General features: G+C 34.3%; 1 protein-coding gene across 7 annotated transcripts in view; it reads right to left on the minus strand.

Annotated features, from left to right (window-relative positions):
* IMMP2L (inner mitochondrial membrane peptidase subunit 2) overlaps positions 1 to 13632 on the minus strand; it is a 444206-nt gene that overhangs the window by 420190 nt on the left and 10384 nt on the right. For all 7 annotated transcript variants that reach the window (XR_011697275.1, XM_071549991.1, XM_071549992.1 and 4 more), the window contains exon 3: positions 9537 to 9640. Coding sequence is in view for 6 of the 7 variants with exons in the window: in XM_071549991.1 (XP_071406092.1) it covers positions 9537 to 9640 (104 nt within the window). In the remaining variant the exon portion in view is untranslated. The remainder of the gene's footprint in view (positions 1 to 9536; positions 9641 to 13632) is intronic.

Raw genomic sequence — 13632 nt, forward strand, 5'->3', positions numbered from 1 at the left:
GAGAGTAAAAGACTAGACTATTCTGCTCCATATTGGCAGAAGACACAGGTCAAGTTCAAATTAATTTAAGTTCTATTTATGAAACAAATGAAAAAGATTGTTGTCAATTCCTCCTACATCAAATCACTAAATTAAAGATGTGACACAAAAATTTGTAGGTAACCCCTTGCTTTGCTTTCAGTTTTCTATCATAATTTCTTTGCTTTCATTTTAGGTTCCTTTTTCATTTATTCCCTACATACTTTTCTCTGATTTTCAGTCAAATGTTTATGCTGTCTTTTATGAATTAATATGGTCAGATTTAATTGAAAATTTAACAAGTGACCAAACAATTACTTGTGTACATTATCAGGTTCCTCTTCTCACTTAGGAACTACTGTCCACATTCATCTGCAATATGTTTCCCTTTACTATAGTATGTGAAACATAACCCAGTCTTCAGATGGATGCTTTTGTACTGCCTCTCATCCCACTTCTTTCACCAAATGCATCTGCCTGAACCTACATGTTTTTTCTTCTTTAGAGAATTTGAAATCTACTTGTAAAACCCATATGCAACCTTACCATTCTCTGTATGTTCGGCCATTAACACAACAGTTTTCCAATGCATGACTCATGTCTTTTATGAGCTATATGACAAATATCACAATGACATGTACACAATAAAAGGTCTCTAGAAACTGCATTTCCATGCTATAAAACAAATTTAAAAAACCTTAATGCATACTGTAAACATTAACTGGTAATGCTGAATTCTAACCTTTAAAGTGCATAGACATTATGTCTCATGTTTTGAAAGTTCCATTGCTGAAATTCCATTTGATGGAGACAACAGAACAACTCAGGTTGGAAGGGACCTCTGAGAGTCATTTACTTCAGCTGCTGGCCAAAACAGATGCAACTGGAAACGCAGATCGAGGTGCTTGGGTTTTTGCTAGTCCAGTTTTAATTAAGGATGGAAGTTTCATAGTCTCTCTGGCTAACAACTGAGAAATTCTAATTCTGTGCTTTCCACCCCCACCCCCCTCTATATGTAGACACAATACCCCTTGCTGCAACTGTGGCCATTGTCTCTTGTCCTTTTGCTGTCTGCCTCTGAGAAGGCCTTGACTTCATTTCTCTGTAGCTAATCAACAGATAGACAGTTGACAAGAACATTAAGGTCCCCTTAAACAAATATATATGCTCATATTTAAAGCTAAATGTTGTTAAATTGCACTTTCCAGGAACAGCTGATTGCACATAAAAAAAACTAATGTTACTTTCATGAACAGAGCCTAATATAATTTCCCTAGAAAATACAGTGATGATAAGGTTAATTATCATTTTAAACCTGATAATTTGCCATTCCCTTGCTTTTGCCGTTGCTAACAGGCTCAAAAAACAGAAAACAAGGCCAAGACTGCTTATTACACACAAAAATATTTATGTCCACAATATATTCAGCACAGGTCAAGACCCATAGTTTTACTTCCAACTTCACCAATTAGAGGGGAAATAAATATTTTTCATTTGTAAGCAAAATTCACTTTGTCAGCATATGTGTAGCTCACTGAAAGATTCCTAGAAGTAACATTCTGTAGTTCATATTTATGGCTGCTCATAATACAACTGATTAAACTGGCTTAGAGGAAGTTATTACTGAAAGATATGAAGTGAACTGTGGCAATTTAATCTACAATTTGTTCAAGAACACAAGGTAAGAAATATCCTGCAAAATAAAATACATCCTAAGTATCTCCCAGATTGTACACAAAATGTAAGCAGGTTAGCTACAAAAAAAAAAGGACTAGAATGTATTTAGCTACTTTTTTACATTATCAGATCCAAACGGTTAATTGCTTCTGTACAGGACTTAAATATACATATATATAAAATTTTTTTTTTTTTTCTGAAGCTCCATCTCTTAAGAAAAATTGCTGCATTATAGGTTTCAACCACTGCTGAATCATACTGCAACATCCTATATATATTTCTCTGTTAAAGTAGGTAGCAGAACTTAGCATAGGAATATGAAAGCCTTGATGCTAAGGAACTCTTTGAAAGATGACAGTTTCGTAAGGAAAAGAAAGGATAAGCTGATCTCCAGAGTAATTCAACAAAAACAGATTTTTTCATTACTCCCTCTCATTCCTAAGTATAATGCGAAGGTGATAAAACAGCATCTTTACACCCAAAATGTGTACCATTCACGATTCAAGCAAAGCAATATGAAAGGTAAACTCTAAATCCAATGAGAAGTTTATCTTAAACTGAATCTAGTATTTCATGAATTCAGCACTCAGCATTTCATCAGTTCGTGGAACCTAAGTTCAAGAACTTTGATTTGTTATCTTCCTTAGGAATCATAGTTGGTACACTGGCTTCCTCAAGTCCTTTACCCTCAAGGAAAGGAAATTACTTTCAACAAACTGTCAGTTTATTTCCAGTCTAACAATCCTCTATAGCATCAAGCTATATGTTCAGCAGACTGAGTATACATTCAAAAATTATGGTCCATCTATATTGATCATAATATAAAATACACTTGATCTCAAGTGCAAGAATAACCATATGAACACCCATTTTTTTTATCCTATAGCATTACAGATGTTTAGTCTGAATTATGTAAGAAGGAGGTGTCTAATCCAAGTAACCTGTAGAGAACGAGAATTGGAATTCCACATTAGTTGCTGAAACAATCATACTTCCTGTCACTTCCAGCAATGAAATTGTGTAGCCTGTTTCACTGACTTGTAAAACCTTTCATAGTTCTAGGTACCTACAAGCAGTACCAGTCATAAATAACCAGAAATTACTTCCCAGCATTTGGAAATGTACTGAGAAAAAATATATCAAATATTTTCCTATCAGAGTTGTCAATTTTTTTAAGGTTAAAGGAAAAAAGTTCAGGATAAATATACTGTTACCTTCCTGTACATACACTGCAGCAGGCATTTCCATCACCAGATTCTGCTACAGCAAAGCATGTTCCTAGCATCTAAATTATAAATATTTCAAAAGGTAAAAGTGACATTTTTCTAAACCAAGGCATGTTTCAAGCTCCTTTTGTTCAACATGACCTTCACAGGGCAGTCAACCATCACACTGTAAGGCAGAGAGTTACAGAAGCAGAGGCAGCTTTCCAGCCAACCAAATCATGGCTGCAATTTCTGCGACATTCCAAGCAGGTGTCCACTTAGACCCAAGACCTCCAACAAACTATAACTGCCCATCATCACAAACAGTAGAAAAAACTATGCCATTCCATATTCTATTGAATTTCTATTGAACAGGTAAAAGTTATTTTATTTGCTGGAATAGATTTTTTCCTCTTCATATGCCTGATCACTAAAAAGTGAATTAAAAATAATTAAATCAAATTAAATTATTTTGGTTTGAGATTGAAAATTACTGCCAATATTCCTACTGCATCAGAACACGGGTTCGTTCTCCTTACGTATTAATCAGCTGCTAACACCTGACAATCTTAGAATTTAAAGATCACAACATAATCAGTTTTTTCCCCATTTTCTTACTTTCCAAACAATCAGACATACACATATTTGTATGAAACTTGAAATTAACCTGTTTTTATTATTCCTAATCTAACCTAGCTGAGTTGCAACATAGCCATAACTTGCAGTTATTCCAGTGTAAATAAACATGGGCCAAGAAACAACATATTTTTAAAACGGAGTACAGATCTGTAGATTATCCTATATAGAACAGCTTCATGCTACTGAACTGGTACTGATGTAGGCGAGATCGTAATTTTCTTCCACCTTCACTAGAATATGTCTTAGTGAAATGTTATGCTCCTTACGTCAGCAGTAAATTCAACCAAACATCATAGATTGTGCATCTGATTTTAACTATTTTTGTCAAGCCCCTCAATGCTGCATTTTAAATGAAGCACGACTATATGCAGAGTAAAAAAAAAAGAAAAAATACAAACCAAACAACAACAGAAAAATCAAACAGAAAGACAAACACACTAACAAAAACCCAACCCACAACTACCAGCAAAAGACAGAGCAATTGTGATTTATAGTTTTTCAAAGTTCTATCCTTCAGCCACTGTAAGAGTAATGCCTCAGACAAGAATGGATGGAATTATCTTATGAGCAGTCATTATGATTAAAGTGTTTACTAAGTAACAGAAATTCACATTTTAAACAGAATTTCTGATGACTACCCTGATGTCCAATGTCTTCAGGGGATTCTAACAAAGATTAAAAACAAATAAAATATTCAGATAATGGCCTGTTATTAAATCCCAACATTTCCCTTTGGAGCCATAATTACTGATCTTATAGCAAGGTTCTAGATCCACTTATCCTGTCAGGTTCCTGATGCAATTTAATGATTTTATCTGACATTCACAGCTGTGATAGAATGACAATTTCTTATTATTATGTAATTAACAACTGATCACATTCTGGATTACATTAGCTTAATGTATGTAAGGTTCATGTCTATTTTTTTCCAACGAGCTTAAAACAGTAAATAATGAAGGGGGTTTAGTAAACTTGCAATGTTGTATTCTAATAGATACTGTAATAAATATTCAGCAAGCAACATTTTGTTTCTTAATTCAACAGCTAGGTACTTAATGCAGTAGCGAGACCAGTAACATCAACATCAACCAGAATATGAAGCTCTTACTGGCACTGCTTACAACATTGCATCTCTCCAGTCAACCAACACCTCTTGCATAAATGGCCCAGGCCACCTAACTGACTTCCACATCATTAACTTTTTCAAAATAAAATAGAGTTATTTCATTTTCCAAATTGGAATTCGACCACTAAAGAATCTGCACGCCATGGCATCCATGTATGTTACTTTTTGGCCTAAAGAGTCTAGCCAGACTCTTCCCAGATTCTTGCAATCAAATCATATAAACTTCCTACTGATATCCACAGACTTTAAATCAAATAACCATAACTTTAACTGCAACAAGTTCTTTTCTCCACAACTGCTCAGCTTCCACAGTATTACAATAATTGCCTATTTAAACCCATCCTGAGCACTTCACAATAAAATGAAGGATCATGTACAGTATCTGAAAGGTTTCCTTGAAAATGGATTTTATTTACTTCATAAATAGAAGATGCAAGTCTTTCTTCCACCAACAGTATTAACACACATATAAAATACCATATCTACACTAAGAACAGATAACAGATAAGAAAGCTAGAACTACATATTTGATTTTTATCAGGAAAATACATGAGAAGTTTTTTACCCAGCTAAGAGAATAGAATAGGAAAAGATTTTCTGAGGTCACTGAGGCACAGAAATTAAAGTGATTATTTAGCTTCTGTGTCAGCACAACCTCCTTTGCAGTGTCCTACCTGCCAGAAGACAGATGACTTGGTACAGAGATCTAAGTACAAACAAAAATAGAATAGAAATTGGAAGACTTAAGAAGGTCAAGCAGAGGTATTTGTAAAAGACTGTCCAGAGAGAAGCTTTCTTAAAAATAATGCAAGAACCATTAAATGTCCATTCACGGTATAGCTATCAGAATTTAGTGAAAAGTCTTTTCATAATTACAAATACTAATTCAAATTCAAGGCAGTTCCTTTAATAAGTACATTCTTAGTGGTATTTATTTTACTAGGCGGGTCTCAATAATGAAATTCCAGTTAGTGATCTTTTAGAATAGTATGTGTTCAGTTTGTACCATTTGAGAACAGGACTACATTCCTTCAAAAAAAGGATTATTCAGACTTGTATGTACAGGCTGAAACTTGTTGCACCATCACTTATAATTGTCATCTCAATTATTTTTTCCAGATCTTGTTTCTGAACACATGCCAGTGAGGGACACAGCCACAGGAACAACCTCACATGCGGACTTTGATTCTTCCTCCTGAATGCTGATCTGCACGGGATTTTTCAAAGATCAAACACACATAGCCCCACACAAAAACGCTTAGCAGTTTACCCAAAGTAAGGCAGTTTACTGAGAGGTGTGAGCATAATCTTACAGTCAGAGGAAGGAGTGAGAGAAACCACTTAATATCTCTCATGAGGATAATAAGGATAGGAAATAACTAGGATGCAGGTTTTGTTGGGTTTTTTGATGTTAAGTAATGTTCTATGTAGAATGTTGGTTTTGTACTTAAAGCAATTACACTTCTATGTAAGAACTCACAAGAAGCTGACAATATATACAATAGCTATTTCCTTTTTACTATAGCTGATCTTTAAAAACATGTTTTTAATCATACAGCCCATTTTCATTTAGCTATTATAATTTCATTACTTTATTCATTATAGACCTTTAAAAGCATCTTACTATTCAGAATATACAAACAGCACTTCTCTTTTTTTTTTTCCAAATTAAACTGGCATCATTTATTTTTATTTTTATTTGACACATAAGGATACATTTTACATTAGAAATGGAGGGACACCTGGAACCTACACAGCAAGTAGGTTCTTGCTCTCAGTTACACCTTTGAGAAGATGCTCTCTCTATTACAGACAAAACTCAAACTCTAAATTAACCTCTAATTTCAAACCTGAAGGTTAAAATTTGTATCTGTGAATATTTACAACCTTGAAATTTCATCATTCAAAAATCTAAAAACCTTATCTATACTTCAGTCACTGTTAACTCCCTTGTTAAAAGCCTATCAGTCAATTAAGGAAGACAATTTCCAAACTTTTCTTTATCTAAAAAAACATGTTAAATATGTGAATTAATACTGTTGTGTCTTCACTTCAAAAGCTTACTCAAATTTTTTTACATCAATAAAATACTCATTCTACATACGCATGCTGATTTTGCAATCTCTTTGCACCAACTTTTTTCTATATAAAGAAGGAAATTCTGGAATAAAAAGAGGCCGTGATTTCACAAGCAGGATATGAGTTTTCCATAAAGACAACCAAAATTCATTCTAGACCTAGAAATCATTCCTCGATAGCACATTTTTATAACAATGCCTGCATTTGTACACATTGGAAACCATATTACATACAGGTAAGTTGGCAAAAATGTCAATTTATCCACAATAGGAGAGTAATATCTCCGTAAGTACTGGGAATTGCCACTGCAGTACATGTTCCCAAAGAACTGCATGACCTGTACAGCCCACAATGTGATGCATACTGCTACTGCTATAATGCTGTTGGCACTCATATCTGATAAAGTTCTATATAGCTGTTCAGATCTACCTCAGCAGAGCTCACAAAAAATACAAGGCCTGTTTCAACAAAAAAGTTATTGAAAAACATGCATCCACTTGTCTTTTAAAGATGAGCTCATGTCCCACATGACTATTTTCTCTTTGAAGATAAATAAATCCATTTCAAAAACAAAGAAAAGAACACTTTTTGGTTTTAATCTGTTTAAGAGATATAAAGATAGTATTCTGAAATGTGTAATAACAGAAATTACTTAATATATTAAAAATTTTTCCTGTTTTGATTTTTAATTTATTAAGCCCAATATAGCAGTACCTAAATTAAGCACTCAAGCAAGTGGTCAAGTTAAGAATGAGAAATATTTCTCTTAGCTTTGAATCCACTTAAAACTGTGAGTTCAAAAGTTACATCAGCTAACACTGAGCTCTTTTAATTCTGGTATCAATAAGGATGAGTTCAAGCTAAGATGAAAAAAAAATTCTTACTTTGGGCTGAGATTGAGTATTTGTAAAACACTAAACTGTGATTAAACAAATAATTTGGCCTTCCCTGTACATGCCTTACCTAAATAAGCCAGTTCCCCCGAGGATCACAAAGTAAAATTCATGGATACGCATAGAATATATATTCACCAGTGAGTCAGAGGAATCATAGGTAAATAATCAAAATGAAAAGGATAAAAGTATTAATCTGTTTACACCGCCAAAGACCCACATACCAAAATTAAGTCTCAAAAACTCACAAGTACAAACTCGCATTCAGATACTACATCCTGCAAGCCTTCACAACACAATTAAAAACCTTACAAAACAATAACACAAACCTATGAGTTACTTAACTCAAAAGTTGTTACTGATACATAAAATATCCTTCAATACTTTCATATCAAAATTATTCAATAGATTCTATTTACATTGTTTAACTTCCTTTATATTGATTTTAAAGTCCTTTTTGAATTCTGTAATCTGACTATTCAGTATACTTCCCAAAGACTAAGAAAAACTTCAGTACAGTGCATAAATACTATGTGACTTCTTCCATGTGGTTCTACATAAACTTCATGATTGTCTTCAAAATTAGGCAAAATTTTCCAAACATATAAAAACACCCCCAGCATGTAAAATACCAGTTATCATGCTCAAATATACAGCCAAGTGAAAGCAGTCAATGAGGATGTCTCAGCCGGAACCACAAACTATCAAGAAGTATAATAAGAATGAAACCATCAATTCTGTTTTCTGATCAGACAACATGCTCATTTTCTGTTCAGTCTATTAATTACTAATCAGTTACATTGACTTTTAAACAATCAACAGAGCATGACTTGGGCAGAGGAATGCACACACAGGCAGACTCAGATGTTACAAGCAATCATTAAATGACCTGAAATTGGAGTCCTTTTGCAATATTAGGTGTTGCCAACCTGAATAAATTCATATTCGTAGCCAGACATTTACAGAAAATTTTACATTACAGACAATAAGACAGATCACAGTGTAAATCTGAAGTGTCTAACAAAAGAGGAATACGTGAGAGGGTTAGTTAAGAGCTTGTAGCAAAAATTGTCTTACAAATTATCACTATAATGAAGAGATTATAGTCAAAAAATGGGACAATTAGAAGAGATATATGACAAAAAGGAAGGCAGATAACATAGCTTCCAAAGGAATTTCTGGTATAATCTACATATTATGCATTTCACTTAAAAAAACTAAAACACTAAGCTTAAACTATCCAAGCATGTAGTATGAGTATGTATTATATCATTGCATCATTTATGCACACTTTGGCATTCCATTTCTATATTATATTAAGGTTGAAATGGAGTTTCTGTTCTCTGTTAGTCTTGAATATTTTCAACAGCAAAACACTGCCACCTTTCGGCCTGATACTTAGACCTCCTCATTGAAAATGTAAAATTATTATTTTTGCTCCATCTGTCCTTTGTGGAGGTGGTTGAATTCCTGTAATCTTACCTAAATTTTATTCAGTAAACATATTTCTCCAGGAAAAAAATTAATTCATACTTGATAAAGAAAGACTATTTTTCTCACAAATATGACTGCATAGCCCAACAATTTAAAAAGTATACTGCATTAAGCCACCATGTTTTAACTGTTTTCTCTCTTTATCTCACAACTCTTTCTTCTTGGCAGTTTTGGTATACATATATGCTGTATCACATAATATCTTGCATGGCATTCTTTTCTAGTAAAAAACTTGGTAATGCATTCTTTGATTATCTGAGTTTTGAGAATGGATTATAGTAATAACAAAATGTATTTAAAATGTTATGTTCCTTGCTCATATATATACTTTCATTAATCTAGATTAAATACCGATGGTTCTATATCTATATAAGTACATATTGAAGAGTATGCAAAATTACTTACACCAATGACACAATGTCCCCACGCTGTACATCATAATTTCGAATGCTCCAGTGGTTTAAAAGCACTACATCAGATGCTTGTCTTCCCCCAGGATTCAAAGAAGGCTGAGAGAGGGGAAGAAAAAGACACCAAAAACATCTTTAGATCTAAATTTCTGTTATGAATCTTCCACATAACTCTCATTCCATCAACAGGTGAAATCCAGTAAAATCAGTAAAAACATATCCACTTACTGTAAGAGGTCAAAAATCTGTTGTATTACAGGAAATATATTTCTTTACTAAATGACATGTTAAGTATCATTTTTTCAGACAAACTGTAGTTCACATCTTTCAGTGCACTATTGCATGCAAATCAAATTACACAAGATAAATACCTACTTGAAGCCTGATGAAAAGAAGGGATTGCTTTTAGTGCTTATCACTTAATATTAAAATCAAAGGAGAACCAAGAACACTAATACTCAGGGGATAAAATAAGCAACAAATTTTTTGCTGGCATCTTACTGCTTATGCAAGTAGAATACACTAAAAATTAAATATGTACTTGCAGCAATACTAATTGTAGCATCCTTTGCAAAGGGAAGAGACAAACACTATACCTACAGCATACACTGGCACTGGCACTACATGTGGACCTTCCATAACAGGATGCATACAAGCTTGAACTCTCACAGAACCACACAGAGAAATGAGACTGGTCGCTAAACTCAGCATTAAAATAGTGGAGTAATTAATGAGTACTGACTATTAGGAGGTACATAGAACCACACAAAATTATTTTGTGTGATGTGACAGAAAACCAGGGTACCTGGTTGTGGCAAGAGGGCCCACCCCAATAAGACCTAAAATCTAAACAGAGAATGCAAACAGTGCAAGCTACCATGCAAGCTATCTGAGGAGCTAAGAGTGGTGCCAGAGTGCTGTTCTTGGTGTTGAATTATGCTAAAACCAACCTGATTCACCAAACTCCAAACACACATGCTGCTTTTTGAAGTTGGATGTGATAGATAAGCTGGTAACTGGCCTGGAAATTTGTATTAGTCAACACTTTATACTATGAAAGTCCAGTGCCCCTTCATACAGTCAGGTTCTTCTAACATAACCCTTCCTGGGGTATATGTGTGGAGATTCCTCCCTTAGCTGGAGACATCCTCCAAGGATACCCCTTGAGGTTAAGCGAAAGAGATCTCCCCACGTTGCTACAGGTGAGTTACATCAATCTCTACTTATTATTTTTTTTGCTAGCTTTAATATATTTGCTTCAATAATTGCTTCAATACAGTGCACTACCCTATCCTATACTATATACTAGCTTCTGTATTGTGTAGTAAATAATTCTGATTAAGATCTTTTGTCTGATTATTTGTAAGAATAAATTATTCATTTTATATAAATATTCTCATTTTTTCCATTCATTTAAACCTTCAGGACTAAGTTGTTCAATCACACTTCTGCAGTTCCTTAAATTTAAACTGTTGATATATTCCAAGGCTAAGATTGGATTCAGCTGTACTTGGATGACTCTCTGAGACAGAGTTTAGAACACAAGGCAGTCCTTTCTGCACCTCATGACTCAAAAGCAAGGCTTTTTAATAACTTTGCCTAAGCCTTCCACTCTCCTGTGACACTGGTCAATGCTGTCCCTGAGTTAATCCATAGGAAATGGCACAGGAAAGAAGTAACCCCCCACAGTATTGTCTTCATTTAGTTTTGCAGGGCTTATTTCAATACAAATGCTTCTTTTACTAGATAGAAAGTATTTAAGAGTATTGCAGGTTAAAGTCTTCTGATAGCTTATTTGTCAGTAAGCTTTTTCAGTCTCTTCAAGTACAATTACAGCATCTCCAAGCTGGACAGCAGATGACGATTCTAGAATTAGGCGCATATGCAATAAAGAAGAGTACTGAGATTAGGCAGCCCCTCTTCTGTCTGTGTGATAGCTGCAATATTAGCTTTTTGTTCTTTTGTTCGTTTGTTTGTTTTTAGAAGAGGGTTTTGGTGTTCACTTTACAATCTAACTTCCACCTTCACATGAACCATTAGTTTCTCAGCTGTTATTCCCCTCCCCATATTGATAGTACCTTTGCTGTCAAATATGGATGGTTACTTAGTATTTTTTAACTTCAAAAGCAATTGGAAGTACATACTTCTCTTTACTACAGCTTCTTCATCTTGTCTTTTACTTACCAGATTGGTTGAATAACATCTATTTCAAACTGGACTTGTGAAAAAGTGACTTTTCAAGGCGCAAGAGGAAGTAATGTGCTGGGGTCCTCAGGAGGGGATAATTCCCATGAACAGCAAGCAATGTGATACATCCAAAGAATAAACATGTCAGGGGGAGGAGGGGAGATGTGACACAATCTGCTGAGTTCAACAGCAAACAGGCTAGTTATATTCTGAGCTGTGGACTATGGGCAAGTTTCTAGCCAAGTAAGTGTGCAGATCAAGGGAGATCACATTAACATTCACAGAGATATGGTCCAAGTCTAAGCTATAACATATTAATATTGATCACTATTTTATTTTACTTGCTAGACTCTAAGCACTACAAGAACCAAATAAATGAAACCCAGAAGCTAAATAGAGATATTTGATCATTAGTTTTTAATCAGGATTTCCAAAATTATTTACCACCTTCTTAGCATTTTCCACCAAAAGATCGTATATTTACATACAAATGACTTCCATACAAATTCACCAACAATTCACAGTCATATTCATTTTGCCAAATGTAGGAACCTATGGGCCAGAGCTAAGAGTACATTGCTCCAAAAGATGATGTATTTCACAGCTGATACTTGGAATTAAGATCTACATGGGTGTTCACAGACTTTCCCTCTGAAGTAAATCTACACCAACTAACAACGACATCTTACAGAGAAATACACCAGGTAGTTACAGTACTGCCCTAGTTGCAGTATCCTAGTTGACTCCTACTGTTTTCCATATTTAAACAAAAGAAATGCTTTAGAATTGAAATAAATTTAGATATTGCATAATCTTTTTAACTTAAAGCACTCCAAATGTATTTTAACAATAGCTAACGTGGTTTTGACATACAGAGTGGATATCCAACTAATTATACGTTAGAATTATGTTTGAGACAAATATGACAGTGTTGGATTTTTCTTTCTGACAAAACAACCTGACAAATGCGCAGACAAAAATACAATTTTGTCAGAAGAAACGTAAGAAACACTAGGAGGCTTTCATTTTACATCAACAATTACTTTTATCTACTAAAAAAAAAAGAAAATCTAAATCCTTCAGCAAGCCTTTCTCTATTGCAAGTTAACACAAATTGTGATTTTACAACAAAAAGTATGAAAATAATACAACTTATTCCCCATTATATTTTTACCAGTAGTAAGGTTTCAGGTGTAGCAAAACAAAAATAGAGCTTCTGAAAAAGTAGTCAACACAGAGGCTCACAAGTGCTCTTTGTAAGAAACAAAATAGTACAGGGACTTCTTCCTTCTTCTAGCTTAAAGCATTTTAACTTCTTTGCTCAAGTTCTTGGCATAATAGCCTGCTACAAATGAGACACACAGATCTTAATTTAAGCTGTTATGCAGATGCCACAAAACAGTCACTCTTTCCAATCACTTACTAATCTAATGTTAAAAGCATGCAAATTGAGAACCTCAGCCATGTGATGAAGCCTCACAGGACATGAGGTTCCCTAAATAGGAGGATAAAAACATGTCCTTTTACTATAAATAATGATTAACTTGGTAGTTGTTATGCTGCTAGTGCTGGTCACAACTTATTTGCTTGTAGCTTGGGGAACACAAAGAATATTCACATGAGTTTACAGGCTTAGGTACAGTAATCCTAACAATAAAGTTAGGAGAAACTGCCACAGAATAATTACAACTGCTATTATGCATAATGGAATAGAACATTCAATAATGTTTGCTGCAGAAACAAATGTGCTTTGTCAGAGATCACTGGTCAGGCTGCTTGCTATAATCCTTGGTATTGAACTGTTTGCAACAGAGCTTCCACATAAAGCTGCACATATGCTGTCATCTTCCATCTCTTTCACCTGAAAACAGTCCATCTGATTTAATGAATTTAAAACTTAATAT

Source organism: Pithys albifrons, chromosome 3, assembly GCF_047495875.1.
Source record: "Pithys albifrons albifrons isolate INPA30051 chromosome 3, PitAlb_v1, whole genome shotgun sequence".
Taxonomy (NCBI): Eukaryota; Metazoa; Chordata; class Aves; order Passeriformes; family Thamnophilidae; genus Pithys; species Pithys albifrons.